The 14520-nt window shown below is 63.2% G+C and overlaps 1 protein-coding gene across 3 annotated transcripts in view; it reads right to left on the bottom strand.

Moving 5' to 3' along the window:
- CEP104 (centrosomal protein 104) overlaps positions 1 to 14494 on the bottom strand; it is a 33109-nt gene extending 18615 nt beyond the window's left edge. The window contains exons 1-11 of one of the 3 annotated variants that reach the window (XM_051828333.2): positions 14295 to 14494; positions 11599 to 11698; positions 9685 to 9836; positions 6871 to 7044; positions 6380 to 6518; positions 6112 to 6174; positions 5801 to 5877; positions 4158 to 4326; positions 3546 to 3701; positions 2373 to 2597; positions 775 to 975 (exon numbers count right to left, since the gene is read on the bottom strand). In XM_051828333.2, coding sequence (XP_051684293.2) covers positions 775 to 975; positions 2373 to 2597; positions 3546 to 3701; positions 4158 to 4326; positions 5801 to 5877; positions 6112 to 6174; positions 6380 to 6518; positions 6871 to 7044; positions 9685 to 9818 — 1338 coding nt within the window. In that variant the 5' untranslated portion in view covers positions 9819 to 9836; positions 11599 to 11698; positions 14295 to 14494. Of the gene's footprint in view, positions 1 to 774; positions 976 to 2372; positions 2598 to 3545; positions 3702 to 4157; positions 4327 to 5800; positions 5878 to 6111; positions 6175 to 6379; positions 6519 to 6870; positions 7045 to 9684; positions 9837 to 11598; positions 11699 to 14294 lie in introns of those variants that run through there. The other 2 variants (XM_051828332.2, XM_070077061.1) reach the window with 2 other exon arrangements.
- Positions 14495 to 14520: the final 26 nt, after the last annotated feature.

The raw sequence follows: 14520 nt of genomic DNA, 5'->3' as shown, positions 1-14520 counted from the left end.
AGCAGCCGGGACTCGAACCGGTGCCCACATGGGATGCTGGCCCTGCAGATCGTGGCTTAAACCACTGCGCCCCCGAAGGCTGTCTTTAAACTAAGATGAATCCTAGAGTAATGAGATCTCTCTAGAGAATAAACGTGTATCAGAAGTAACTTCTCTGATGTGGAAAGTGTTACACATCTCACCAAGAGAAACATTTTCAAGTTGAGAACCCGGAGAGTCACTGTTTTGCTTTGTTTTTTCCTGAGAGGAGGAGAGAGAGGGAAGAGGACAGAGGGCTCTCACCTGCTTGTTCAGTCCCCAGGCGCCCACAACGCTGGGCTGGGCTGGGCTGGGCAGGCACCGAGGCCGAGAACAGCCCGGTCTCGTGGGCGGGGGGCGGGTGGTGGGAACGCCGTCCCTGGAGCAGCGACTGCTGCCTCCCACTGTGGAGCTGGAGCTGGGAGCCGAGCCCGGGCCCTGCTCTGTGGGACGGAGGCCTGAGCTCCAGGCTAGCGCCAGCTCCCAGGCAGGGCTCGTGTCTGTAACGGGTGCTGTCCTCTTCTGCCCGCCACGGCTAACAGGGGTGAGCCAGTGTTCAGAGGGGCTCATGAATCCCGGGGATATTTTATCTTAACAACTCATCCATAAAATCTGAAATCTTGGCTCATGCTTTTGCTGCTTCATGTAACTCCTAATCACCCAGAACCCCCAGACAAGCGAGAAGCACCCAGGCCATCAGTAGCATCCTAGACACACCCCGGCGCTTCCTTCACGGCTGACGGTGCTCGTGCTCACCAAGGTGTCTCCCAGCACGTCGATGGCAGCGCCGGCTTCCCGCAAGGCCTTCTCCGTCAAGGGCTCCGGCTCCCCGGGAACGCCCGCCCTCCGAGCGTCTTCGCTGCTGTCGGCGTCACTCGTCTCTGGCTGCACCAGCGTGTCCCCCTGCTGCCTGCGCGCGGCGGGCAGCGGCCGCTCATCGTAGGGCAGGGCCTCCGCCTGCAGGTGAGGAGGGGGAGAGAGGAGGGCCCTGGGGCTGCTGGCGCGGATCTCCCTCCTCCCCTCCCTTCCTAGCTGTCCAGTGGCCTGACAGATGCCACTTTGCTAAGCCCTGGCACTCTAAGATTAGAATAATTCATGGAACAGGTGTCGTTGGAAAGTGAGAACGGGGTTTTCTGTGCCTTCCTGAACTGGTTGCAGACGGAACAGAAAAGCAACGTGGCCCCGCCTCAGCTCAGTCAGCTCTGGCTGAAGGGAATGGAGATCGGGAAGGCAAAGGTTATTTTTTTATTTATTTATTTTTTATTTTTTTTTTCTGGCGAGATTCCCACCAGCGTTCTGTTTAGGAATAAGCCCCTCCCCAGGCTCATCATCAGGCGGACCCTCCCACCAGGCCTTCCCGGCCTGAGGGCTGCAGCCTGCCAGGCCCTGCCCCACCATCCCCCGCCTGCGGTGAGCTGTGCCCAGCAGAGAAGGGGCGGGGGGGCACTTCAGTCCTCCCGGGGCTTGCAGCGTCCTGGGGGACAACGGCCCATGGCCACCCAGTTACGTGAGGGCAGGGGAGCTCCCAGGCGGGGTCACTGTGACACTGCACACAGGAGGGCAGCTTCCCTCCTCCGCTGACAGACGCATTAGCCGAGTGTGGGCCAGGCGTGGGAACACGTTCCTCACACTCTACATGTCACTCGCGGCTGTGAAATACTTTCAGGTGACAAAGGACATTACAGAGGCTACGAAGCTGACGCAGTCAGTCCAGAGGAGCTACGTAGGCGGCTGCTACAGTGACAACCTAGGGACGGACACATGAGTGGAGGGAGGCCCTTCCAGCCCCAGCAGACTCGGGTCAGGGCAGCTGGCCTTCGGCCTCCGCCCCCGTGTGCTCCCCCCGGCCACTCCCCCACAGCTAGCGGAAGCTCTGGGCGGGCCCTGGCAGCTGCTCAGCACGTGCCCCCCGTAGGCTCCTGGCTGCAGAGGCCAGTGTGTGACCAAGGCTGAGCTACCAGGGTAAATCTGAGGACCCCTGCCCCCAGTGAAGCTGACCCCAAAAGCCACTTAACCCTGTAGCTCCCCAGTTCCAGCAGCCAGTAAAACCCCCAGTTTGAGTCTGGCTTTCTGTTGCCTATGCCCCACATGGGATGTTCTCACGGGTGTAGTAACGGCACGTTACATGGATGTTCTCACGGGAATAGTAACGCCACGTTACACGGATGTTCTCAGTGTGTAGTGCCCACTGCTGACACTCATGGCCTTGCCTCTCTCCTGCAAGGCAGGCAGGAGAGGTTTGGCTGTGTGAAGCACTCGTGTATCCCATGCACCTGACCTGTACCTGGCCCACACAGCCCCTCAGCAGACACCTGCTGCCGGAAGTGCAGGCCCGCGTGAAGCGGGTTACTTACAACGCTCTTGGCAGGAGGCCCCGTGGCTGGCAGGAACTGGCCCACGGCAGAACGCCGTGGAGAAACGGATGGAGAGTACGCGGGCTTCTCCTGGAGGATAGGCTCTGCAGACTGGTTTTCCGTCACCCCCTCCTCTGGCTGGGGCAGCGAGGGCACCGGCTTTTGGTGGCGTGGACTCCCAGAACGAATGAGGGGCTGGACAGGCAAATCCAAAGGTCTTCGCATCTAGAGCAAAAAGAGGGACGTTTGGTTTCAAACTCCACAGCCACATGGGACCTGCCTGCCTCACGCCCCAGACGACAGATGACGCGCATCAGGAAGGCTGTGCCGGGGGGGGGTGGGGGGGGTCACCAGCGCAAGGAAAGGTTCAAAACAAAAGGAAAAGCTGCACGGAGCAGGACGTCGAGTCCCGTGTGGTCACACTGCCGCCCTCAGCCATCTCGCCAGGGCCTGTGTGCCCTAATACCAGCGTGAGCGTGAGCCTTCGGGTGGGGCTCACCACTGGGCGTGCCAACATGCTCACTCCCAAGTGCCCATGGACGGGCAGGGCAGTGGTGGATGCGAACAGCCTCGTGGGTAAAACCTGGCACCGCGAGTCACAGGACCAAGTGACCTGTGGAACCTCGACGGCAATCGTGATGAGCCGGCCTGGCACCGACGCCCGTACCCCACGCTGCCCTCCATGCTCACCGCTTTGTCTAGTGGGAGAATGGAGGCACAGGGCTGATAAGAGCCGCCTGAGCTGACGCAGCGACGGCGGGTGTGGCCTGGGCAGCCCAGCTCCAGGCCTCTGCCTTCCACCGCTGTCCTGTGGCCCAGGGCCTCAGCTTCCCCATCTGTTGAGTGGGTGGCTGCCAGCTGCCTGCAGGGGTTCTGAAGATCGGGGCTGAGCCCCTCGTCTCCGCAGCACGACCGGGGCAGGTGGGACAGTGACTACACTCGGCAGAGCTGGGCCGGCGGTGGGCTAGGGACTCACGGCAGAGGTGCTGGAGCCTCTGCCTTCCTCCCCCTTCTCTACTGCACATCCCCTGAGGGAGACCCCCCCCAGACACGGGGACACAAGAGCCGGGCTACCCCTGTGACTGCCACCTGCGCATCGCATTTGCAGGACACGGGGAAGCACTCCTCCCCACCGCGGGACCCGCCCGGGCCTGCCCCAGGCTGCGTGCGCACCTGCTCGGCGTCCAGCAGGCTGTGCAGCTGCAGCTGCTGGTACACCTCGGCGCGGTACTGCTGCATCTGGCGCTTCTTCTCCTTGGCCAGGTCGTAGTCCTCCTTCTCCACGGCGCAGCGTTTCTCCACCTCGTACCTCCCAAGACGCTCGCCAACCTGAAGCACAAGACGCCTGCTTTAGGCTTCCCATCTGGGGCAGCTGACGCCAAGTGCAGTGATGTTCAGAGTGACGCTCCAAGGACAGCGGCTGTGGCGGAGCGCAGTCCCGAGAAGGGAACAGGCGCAGGGCAGCGGGAGGAACGGCCCGGCCCACGCGCCGTGCGAAGGCCCCCGAAGGCCGTGCTCCGTGTGGCTGGTGCAGCCACCGAGCCTTTGAGGTCGCTCATCCCGACCATTCCCCGCTGCAGTCGGGGTTCACGGCTGAGGCCGCCGCGGGACCCTGCGTCTGGGCCGAGCTCGCTCGCCGCCCGCACTTGAAGCTGCTGGGGTCTCGGAGCTCACACTGACGCCACGGCCCCCAGGAAGCCGTGCTCAACTTCCACACGCGGTTGTGAAAATCGTCCGGAAACCCCGCCGCAGGCACCACGCAGGGCGGCTTTCCCGGCGCGGTACCTTCTGCAGGTCGGCGATGGCCTGCTTCAGCTTCTTGGCGCAGTCATAGCGCTCCTTCCGGACGGCCTCCCGTTTCCTCTCATCTAACTTGCGGATAATCTGCGCGACTTCTGGGTCCTGGTACATGTCGAAGGCCAGGTCATCCAGTGGAGAAATGTAGTCCGATCTCCTGAGGGAAAGAGCGCACGCTTCAGAGCTAACGTGACCCAAGGGACGACAGCAGGGAGCCCGGGACAGAGCCGCGACAGCTCCAGGTTCTTCCGACCCGTCTGACCTGCACCTGGCGCCTGTGACCAGTGTGCACATCTCGGGATAGGGCAGTGAGCGCCAACCAGGCACAGGTAGGGCAGTGAGCGCCAACCAGGCACAGAATCGTGCGGGGAGGGGCACAAGGGTGACCGCTCCGTGCTCCACGCCAGCACCCCCACGCTGTTTCTGATGAGCAGCAAAGGCTAGGAGCTGCCGCCGCGCTGGGTTTTCCCTCCAAGGGCTAAGCTGTGGGCTAGTAAAGATTGCGGCCTCAGAAAAATTCTTTTAGGGAAAAATACTTTTCAAAGACCTATATAACTTATTTCTTTAAGAAACGCTTAAATTTATTTTCATTTATTTGAAAGGCAGAGTGAGCAAGAGAGGGCTGTATCTCTCAGCTGCTGGTTCATTCCCCAAACGCCGGCAACAGCTGGGACTAGGACAGGCCGAAGCCAGGAACCTGGAGCTCCATTTGCGTCTCTCGCCCTGGGCCATCCACCACCTGCGGCCTCGCAGGGTGTGCGTCAGCAGGAAGCCGGATTGGAAGCCGACGCAGGACCCAACCCCAGCACTCCAATGAGGGTGAGGGTGTCCGGGGGCAGCTGAACTTGGCCACCATGCCCCTCTGACCAGCTCTGTGCTGACGGAGCGTCACTTCTGTTCTATCGTTCCAGTTGCAGAATGGGGCAACAGGCGGCTTCCTGCTACCAGCTGGAACAGCACGGTTGGTCTAACCACTCACGGAAGCTCTGAGAGGACAAGTTTCAAATTGCCAAGTGCACACAGTGGGACTTGTTAGCTGGGACTTCGATTTCCCTACAGATGGGTCAATTTTAACTAAAACGTCATCATACAAATCTACTCGGCACATCTGTATAAATTCAAATGGGGCATGGACTTTCTACAGACACCCCAGCTCTGGGCTCCAACGCCCCTGCCCCGCGCTCACGCCACCTCGCTCACAGCCACAGCGCCAGGCAAGGTGACGCGGGGTTCCGGCAGCTCCCGCAGCGCCCATGCTTCGCCCAGAGCACGTGGGCCGCCTGTGAGCTCACACGCACCTCTGAAGCCGCAGAGGCGAGCTCTGGCAGCTGGTCGTCCGGGCAAGCCACACCTTTGGTTCTGCCCTGGGCTGCTCTGAGGTGCGCCTCTGGAGGTGTCAGGAGTGGCGGAGCCCACAGAAATGAGGGGTGCAGGGAAGGGGTCCTCCTGGGCAGCTAAGCCCTCGGCACTCGTCCCTCCACGCCGCTCGGCACTCGCCCCCTCCACACCCCTCGGCACTCGTCCCCTCCACGCCGCTCGGCACTCGTCCCCTCCACGCTGCGTACAAGGCCCTCAAGGCCAGAACCCCCTGGAACTGCCCGCCCCGGTGATGCCGGGAGCAGGACTCTTACCCGGCGTAGGTTCCTTCGAGGGCTGGGTCCTCTGTGTTGTGCCCGAGGTAATGGTCGATGAGCTTCTCCCTAGAGGTCTTGGAGAGCAAGCGCCGGCTTAGTGTCTCAGAAAACCAGGAACAACCCCCGCACTAAGGAGCCACAGTCTCGGAAGGGCAGCTGCCACTCTCACGGCTGCTGCGAGTGGCCCGGCGCTTTTCCACTGCTCAGCTCGATACAGATTTCTAGAACGACCCTGTTTGTCATGAAAATAGCCAGTGCCCTCTTGCTAGACACACTCCTCCCTCAGGAATCACACTTGCCACACTCACAACGTTCCTCTCGTCGCCGAAGTCCGCAGGGTCCCCAATGATGTTCACTGCGACCAAAGCCACCTGAGGGAGGGAAAGCGGCAGAGGATGAGACGCTGCGAGAACCTGGCTCCTCTGCACCGGCTCGGGTCTGCGCTGTCGGAAGCGGGCTGACCCTGGCGAGGAACTGTTACTGACTTCTCCAACAGGGCATCCTTCCTCACAAGGAAACCTTGCCGCTGGTGAGCCCACAGAGGGCGGCGCGGAGCCGGGAAGGCGCGGGCCTCACCTGGTTGTACACGTTGTATTTGTTGACGTGGTTCTGGTGGAAAATCAGCTTGAGAAACCGCCCCACCGCGTCCACGTGCACGGACTTCAGCTCCCGGGCTTTGCACCCCGTCTTCTCGTTGTCGCAGAGGGAGACGTAGCTGGAAGCCAGACAAGGATGTGCTGTGTGGAGATGCACCCGCCCTGCGCCCCCTGGACCGCACCCGCCCTGCGCTCCCTGGACCGCACCCGCCCTGCGCCCCCTGGACCGCCCTGGTGGGGTTTCAGTAAAAGCCACGTCCAGGAGGAACCCCTTGAGCTGCAGCCTGGCTCCCAGAGCCCTGGGGCACAGGGCCCCGGCTCCATCAGGGCATTCGGCACCAGGGCTAAGAAATGGCGTCCGCTTCAACCAGGAGAGGTATCACAGGGACCAGAGCAAGGCCAGCTCAGTAATTCTAGTTCTGAGGCAGAGTTAAGCTAACAGTTGGTCATGAATTTAGATTTCACTCTCACCCAAGTCTCCGAAAGCGCTCGGCTGGATACGGCACGAGATACTCCGGCAGGCTTTCACTGATGTAGAACTCGATCTTGCTGGAGATCATGTACTGGTGAGCCAGCAGCTGCAGCTTCCGTATGCGACACCTCTCCACCATCTGAAGAACGATCTCTTGTGGAAACTGGCAGAACCTGAAAGCACACAGCGCTGTGCACCTGCGGTTCCCGGGGGGCGCCGGTGCCCGCAGCCAGGCCGCTGGGCCCCACGCGTCAGGCGACAGCTGCGGGGAGCTGGCTGGGGTGCAGCTCCGCACACACACGGGGCATGGCCACACTTCCCGGTCTCCCCGCTCGCCACGTTACTGGGATTTGAGTGACTCTCCTGGGGCGTGTGACGGCTTTCGGTGCTGGCAAGTGGCTGGTAGTGGAACTGAAACAGCGTGAGAGAAACCAGCCCGACAGCAGCAGGCGGAGGGCCGGCGTGAGGCGAGGGGTCAGGTGCTGCTCGCGACGCCGGCACCCAGCTTCTAGCTAACGCGACCAAGGAGGCAGCGGACGATGACCCGAGTGCTTCGGCTCCTGACACCGTGTGAGGGACCAGGACTGAGGGCCTCGTTCCTGGCTCCCGCCTGGCTCAGACCCGGCTGCGGCAGCCATCGGGGAGTGAACCGGTAGAGGGAGGGTCTCTCTGTCTCCCTCTCTTCCTGTCGCTCTGCCTTCCAAATACATAAATCTCTTTTTTAAAAAAGTTTGTATAACAGGCAAGAGAGGCAAAGAATCTTCTATAGCAACGAAAATGCTCCAGGAAAACCAGGATTCCAGGCCCTTCAGCTAAGCTCTCGAGGTGTCCCCCAGGGTGCTCGGGACGGGGGGGCCGGCACTGGGGCTCGCGCGGGAGCTCCTTGTTTTCTGACTTAGCAAATAAAAAATGAAGCAGGCCAGCGCCGCGGCTCACTAGGCTAATCCTCCACCTTGCGGCGCCGGCACACCGGGTTCTAGTCCCGGTCGGGGCGCCGGATTCTGTCCCGGTTGCTCCTCTTCCAGGCCAGCTCTCTGCTGTGGCCAGGGAGTGCAGTGGAGCATGGCCCAAGTGCTTGGGCCCTGCACCCCATGGGAGACCAGGAGAAGCACCTGGCTCCTGCCATCGGATCAGTGTGGTGCACCGGCCACGGTGGCCATTGGAGGGTGAACCAACGGCAAAAGGAAGATCTTTCTCTCTGTCGCTCCCCCTCTTCGTGGAGGAGCAACACAGGACCCTGCGCTGTTCTCTCATCTGCTCGGCCCTCCCCGGGTTTTCTGCTGGTTCTTCCCGGGTTGGCTACTATCCCTTCCACCTCCGTGGAAGGGCAGTTCCCCCTGGCCGCATTCCCCACTTCCGCAGGGGAGCGGCACACCGCCGGCCGGTTCTCTCGGGGGCTGCACGGGTTCCCTTAGATGTTCCCCATAGATGTTCCCGGTGCATGCCGTCTCTCTCCTCCTTTATAGTCCTCCTCCGCCAATCCCAACTCGGCTGAGTACGCTGCTCTCCAATCAGGAGCAAGTCCTACAGTTAATTGGTTGAACTGGAGGCAGCTGTGCGGAAGCTGTTTACTTCTCTCCCAGCGCCATATTGTGGGAGAGCAGATGCATAGAATAAGTCCTAATTCGAGTAACTTAGTCTAGTCCGGATTGCTCCCCACACTCTCTGTCTCTCTCTCTGTCCACTCTGCCTGTCAAAAACAAACAAACAAACAAACCCACGAAGCAGTCAGGAGTCAGCAAAGGCCTCACCCCGCAACACAGGACCAGACCGAGGTGGCAGCACGGCTTCTGCGTAACGGGGCGGGGGAGGGGCTCGGGAAAGGCTCCTCACTGCCTGGGCCTGGCGGGCGCATGCCGTCCTGCCTGCTGGCCACGCCCACCTGCCTCCCCCTCCGCTGAGCCTCAGCGCGGCCCACACTTCCCGGAGGACACAGACCCGAGCAGGCCTGGCGCCACTGGAGCGGGATGCACCCAAGGCGGGCTGGACCCATGGCCTCCTGGGGGTGGCCCCCGTCACTCCCTCCTCACACAGACTCCAGAACGCCCCACTGTCACAGCACCACGCCGCGACCCTGCCTCTCCCTCCAGGTGCCTGGCGCTCCTCAGAAAACGCCACGAATCCCTTGTCTGTGCCCACAGCACCATTTCCTGGGCCCCTTCTCCCCACACGACTCCCACAGGGCTCTGTTCCAGCTGCCCCGGGTCACCCTTGTGACCACCTCGGATCTCCAAGACACCAAGTGCACGCTCCCTTCCTGGTCCCAACCTTGTCCAGGTCACAGAACTGTCCATGCTCCTCCAGATACAACAGTGACTCGCACGTGGACTTGGACACATCACAGAGGCAGGCAGTGGGCAGGGCAGGCGCCGCGCAGGGAGCAGAGCACCCCGGCAGGACTCCCGCGTTTCAGAGAGAACACAGCTCTCAGAAGCGAGTGGTTTTATAAGGGGTACGGGCATTTGGGGGATCTGGGAGGGATTTTTTGGTTACAGCTGGTGTCACATGTGAGCAGCCAGGCACAGAACCTTCTGCCACTGTGGCCCAACCACACAACCAAACCCTCTGGGACACAATTTTTTATGTCAGTGTGCGTTCACGTTACAAGGAAAAAAAGGTCAACAAATTTCCTTAAGAACACAAAGAAAACCCACCACTGTATCAGAACGAACGCCACGGCGCCGAAGCCCAGCCGCAGCCTCGTGGTTCTGCTGTCCCAGCCGCGGTGAAACCAGGACTTTGCATGGAGGAGCCGGCGCACTGCTCAGGACTCTGCCGGCCTCCCGGCCCGTGCCCGCCCTGCCCAGCCGTACCTGGGGGACCGCCACCCGCTGACAGTGGGTGCGTGGATCATGAGCTCCCGGGCACTGAAGCCGTCTTCATGTCCAGACGAGCTGACGACCACAAATCCGATCTTGTGGGGCATTCTGCAGGCGCCGCGGTTCATGGAGCGCAGGCCAGGTCCCTTCAAGTGAAGGAGTCGTGGAAAGAGCAGCTGGAGCGCAGCTCGCACCGGGCCGCCGTGCGGGGACTCGCGCCGAGCCGGCTCCCTCCGCACTGTGGCAGACGCCTCGGACCGCACTTCGACAGAGCTGCCCTGCTCTCACCAGATGTTTGCCCAAAGCTTAACCGGCGTTGTGGATCCAACCGTGTCCCCACAACACAGGCTGAAGTCCCACCTGCGAAGCTGCTGTGATTTGCAAACAGAGCCTTTGCAGGTGGAATCCAGCTAAAACGAGATCCTGGGGGGGGGGGGGGTTCAACGCAAGGTTGAGTGCGGGAGAGGCGTCCTGCGTCCTGCACTGGAGGGCCTGTGCGAGTCCCGGCTCCGCTTCAACGCCCGCTCCTGCTAATGCGCACCTGGCAGGTGACAGGTGACGGCTCCAGAGCTGGGTCCCTGCCACCCAGTGGGAGACCCCGATTGAGTTTCAGACTCTGGGCTTTGGCCTGGCTCCGCCTTGGCTGCTGGAAGAATTTGGGGGGTGAACCAGCAGGCGGAAGATGTGTCTGTCTCTCTCTGACTCTCAAATAAGCAAATACATGGCTGAAAAAATGCAGTAAATTGTTATTAAACATTCTGGTCATTTCTTTTCACAAAGTTCACCATGTGATGTCACAGTTTATTAGAGGAAGACAAAACTGTGCTAACCCAGTAAACAAAGGCAGCTCAAAAACCTGGCAGAGTGATCCAGCCACCGTCCACCCAGCTCCACCTGCATTCCAGACACGCATGGCCTGCAGCTCCTCCCACTTCCTGGGGACTGTCCACTTCTGGGTCACCCAGGCCAAGGGGTACTGTTCCCCTGGCCACCGCTCCGCCCTTACCAGTCGCTGGGCAGAGGGGTGGCGTCTCCCAAGGGGGCACGCGCCTGCGTGGGTCCTGCCTCCCCGTGCCCTCTTTTCCAGACGGCGACAGCGTCTGCTCTCCCACCTGTGGCACCGGCTCCGTGTCTGTGTGCCCAGCGCTCCTGCCGAACACTGCTCAGCCCTGCTCCACTCCACTCTTAACTCAAGAACCCTGGGACGAGCTCCCTCTCGAGGGCTTACAGGGCTGTCTCGGCCCCCCCTGCCTTTCCAACCCCCATTTCTTCTTTTATTTCTTCTTTTTTTAAATGTACTTATTTTTATTTTCTTCGGAAGGCAGAGAGAGACAGAGATTCCCTCTGCTGCTTCATTCACAAGCGCTGGCAGCAGCCGGCGCTGGGCCAGGCCGAAGCCGGGAGCCCAGACCTGATCCAGGGCTCCCACGTGGGGGCTGAGGCTTCCTCTGCTGCCTCCCAGGGTACACGTTAGCAGGACGCTGGACTGGAAGTGGAGCAGCTGGGACTCAAATCCAGGCTCTCGACATGGGTTGAGGGCGGCCCTTGTAGCGTCCCAGCTGCTGTGCCAAGTGCTTGCCCCATCCTCTCTCCTGGTCTGGGGAAGCCCAGCCCAACTCGGCCAGACCCACAGCTACCACCCCTTCATGCCGAGCGCCCCCAGCCCCCCGACCATCTCTAAGGGCGGGGCCTTCCCCCCCTTGGCCACCGCAGCTGGGCTCCGGTCTCTGACCTCAGCCAGCGCTGCTGCAGTGTTGGGCCTGAAACACAGGCCTTCACATTCAAGCAGCAGGTGTTTGCTCTACACCACGGGGCCAAGTGCAGAGCAAAGTACAGCTGGGCTTCCAGACACCGGCTCCACCCCATTTCACACTGAAAACGTTTGGAAAAAATCGCACTGGCACCAACCTGCAGGCTGTAACTTTGTCGTTATTCCTGGAACAACCCAACCACTGACACAGCACCTACATTGTGCTAGGGATGCTACGCACTCCGGAAATGATTTAACCTGCAGGACAGCACCCCAAAAGGCACACAGGAAACAGAATTGAGATGTTGACTTTGGTGCAGAAATTTTGAAATTCATGCATTTTTTTCATAACATGCATTTTACATGAAATTTAAAAAAGAATCATTTTGTGCATGATTTAATTTTTAAAAAGACTTATTTATTTATTTGAAAGTCAGAATTACAGAGAGACAGAGAGAGTCCTCCACCTGCTGGCCCATTCCCCAGGCGGCCGCAATGACCAGGGCTGGGCCAGGCTGAAGCCACGAGCCAGGAGCTTCTTCCAGGTCTCCCATGCAGGTGCAGTGGCCCAAGGACCTGGGCCATCTTCTACTGCTTTCCCAGGCCATAGCAGAGAGCTGGATCGGAAGTGGAGCAGCCTAGGCCAGCGTCGCGGCTCACTAGGCTAACCCTCCGCCTGCGGCGCCGGCACACTGGGTTCTAGTCCCGGTTGGGGCGCCAGATTCTATCCCGGTTGCCCCTCTTCCAGGCCAGCTCTCTGCTGTGGCCAGGGAGTGCAGTGGAGGATGGCGCAGGTGCTTGGGCCCTGCACCCCATGGGAGACCAGGAGGAAGCACCTGGCTCCTGGCTTCGGATCGGCACAGCGCCGGCCATAGCGGCCATTGGGGGGGTGAATCAATGGAAGGAAGACCTTTCTCTCTCTCTCTCTCACTGTCCACTCTGCCTGTCAAAAAAAAAAAAAAAAAGTGGAGCAGCTGGGACTCGAACCGGCGCCCACATGGATGACTTTCACCTTCCATACCACAGCCCCACAAGAGGGGGGAGAACCTTGCACACATGGATTTCTTTCTTTTCTTTTCTTTCTTTCTTTCCTTTTTTTTTTTTTTTGCCACAAAGAATAAGCATCTTTTAACTCCGTTTCCACGACCTTTCTGACGCTCCACCGCACAGGAGATGACGGCCGGGGTTTGCGCGCTCGGAGCTCCACAGCTCGAGCTGGAGTGTGTGGGCGTGGCTGCCGCCAGGCTCCCTGACACGGAGACCTCGTGGGTGCGGGCGCGGTGAGAGAAGCATGGACCCCCGGGTGCGGCAGGGAAGCCTGGGGGCCCTGTGTCAAGATGCGCGCACCCCGGGACAGAGCCAGGCTCCGCTGCCTCGGGGTCTCCTCACCCGCGGGCGGGACCCCAGCCCCGCACCCCAGCCCCGCACCCCAGCCCCGCGCTCCAGCCCCGCGCCCCAGCCCCGCACCCCAGCCCCGCGCTCCAGCCCCGCGCCCCAGCCCCGGACCCCAACCCCGCGCGCCCTAGCCCGCGCCCCAGCCCCGCGCCCCAGCCCCGCGCCCCAGCCCCGCGCCCAGCCCCGCACTCCAGCCGCCCGGACCCCAGCCCCGCGCCCAGCCCCGCACTCCAGCCCCGCACTCCAGCCGCCCGCACCCCAGCCCGCGCCCCAGCCGCCCAGACCCCAGCCCCGCGCGCCCCAGCCCCGCGCCCAGCCCGCGCCCCAGCCGCCCGCACCCCAGCCCGCGCACCAGCCCGCGCCCCAGCCCACGCCCCAGCCGCCCGGACCCCAACCCCGCGCGCCCCAGTTCGCGCCCCAGCCGCCCGGACCCCAGCCCCGGACCCCAGCCCCGCACTCCAGCTCCGCACTCCAGCCGCCCGGACCCCAGCCCCGCGCCCCAGCCCCGCGCCCAGCCCCGCGCCCCAGCCACCCGGACCCCAGCCCCGCGCCCCAGCCTTGCGCCTCGCACTCCAGCCGCCCGCACTCCAGCCGCCCGGACCCCAGCCCCGCACCCCAGCCCCGCGCCCCAGCCCGCACCCCAGCCGCCCGGACCCCAGCCCCGCGCCCCAGCCCCGCGCCCCAGCCCCGCGCCCCAGCCCGCACCCCAGCCGCCCGGACCCCAGCCCCGCGCCCCAGCCCGCACCCCAGCCGCCCGGACCCCAGCCCCGCACCCCAGCCCCGCGCCCCAGCCCGCACCCCAGCCCCGCACCCCAGCCCCGCGCCCCAGCCCGCGCCCCAGCCGCCCGGACCCCAGCCCCGCGCCCCCCAGCCCCGCACTCCAGCCCCGCGCCCAGCCCCGCGCCCCAGCCTCCCGGGCCCCAGCCCCGCACTCCAGCCGCCCGGACCCCAGCCCCGCACTCCAGCTCCGCACTCCAGCCGCCCGGACCCCAGCCCCGCGCCCAGCCCCGCACCCCAGCCACCCGGACCCCAGCCCCGCGCCCCAGCCTTGCGCCCCGCACTCCAGCCGCCCGGACCCCAGCCCCGCACCCCAGCCCCGCGCCCCAGTCACCCGGACCCCAGCCCCGCGCCCCAGCCCCGCGCCCCAGCCCGCGCCCCAGCCGCCCGGACCCGAGGCCACTCGCTCCGAGCCAACCCGCGCCCGCGGCGCCCCCAGCGCTAGGACAGAAACTGCGTTTCCAGCCCTGCTTGGAGGAGACTACAGCGTCCCCCGGCCAGCGCCGTCAGGCGGGGAAGCCGTCAAGCGCCTCCGAGAATTCCGCAGAGACCTCGGAAAGAAAGAACGGAGGGGCCGGCAGCGGCCGGGGCAGCGCCCGGCCAGCCGCGGGATGACACCGGCCAAGCCGCAGGGACCCGGCGCCCCCGATCGCGCCCACAGCCGCCCGCCGCCCGGAGGTACCTGTTCCGAACGCCGGAGCCGGCGACAGCGGGCGGCGGGCGGCGGGCGGGGCCCGCTGAGGCCCCGGAGCCTAGGCCTCGCTCCGGGGCCCGCGCGCCGGCGGGCACCGGCCCTCGGCTGGCCGCCGGGACAGCCGCGGCTCCGCGCGCTCCCAGGCCGCTGAGGCGGTGGCACCTGAGGCGCAGCCCGGGCCGCCTCCGCCCATCGCCCGGGGCGCGGACGCCGC

The sequence above is a fragment of the Oryctolagus cuniculus genome, chromosome 7, assembly GCF_964237555.1.
Source record: "Oryctolagus cuniculus chromosome 7, mOryCun1.1, whole genome shotgun sequence".
Taxonomy (NCBI): Eukaryota; Metazoa; Chordata; class Mammalia; order Lagomorpha; family Leporidae; genus Oryctolagus; species Oryctolagus cuniculus.
This window is presented reverse-complemented; position numbering and strand designations above follow the sequence as displayed.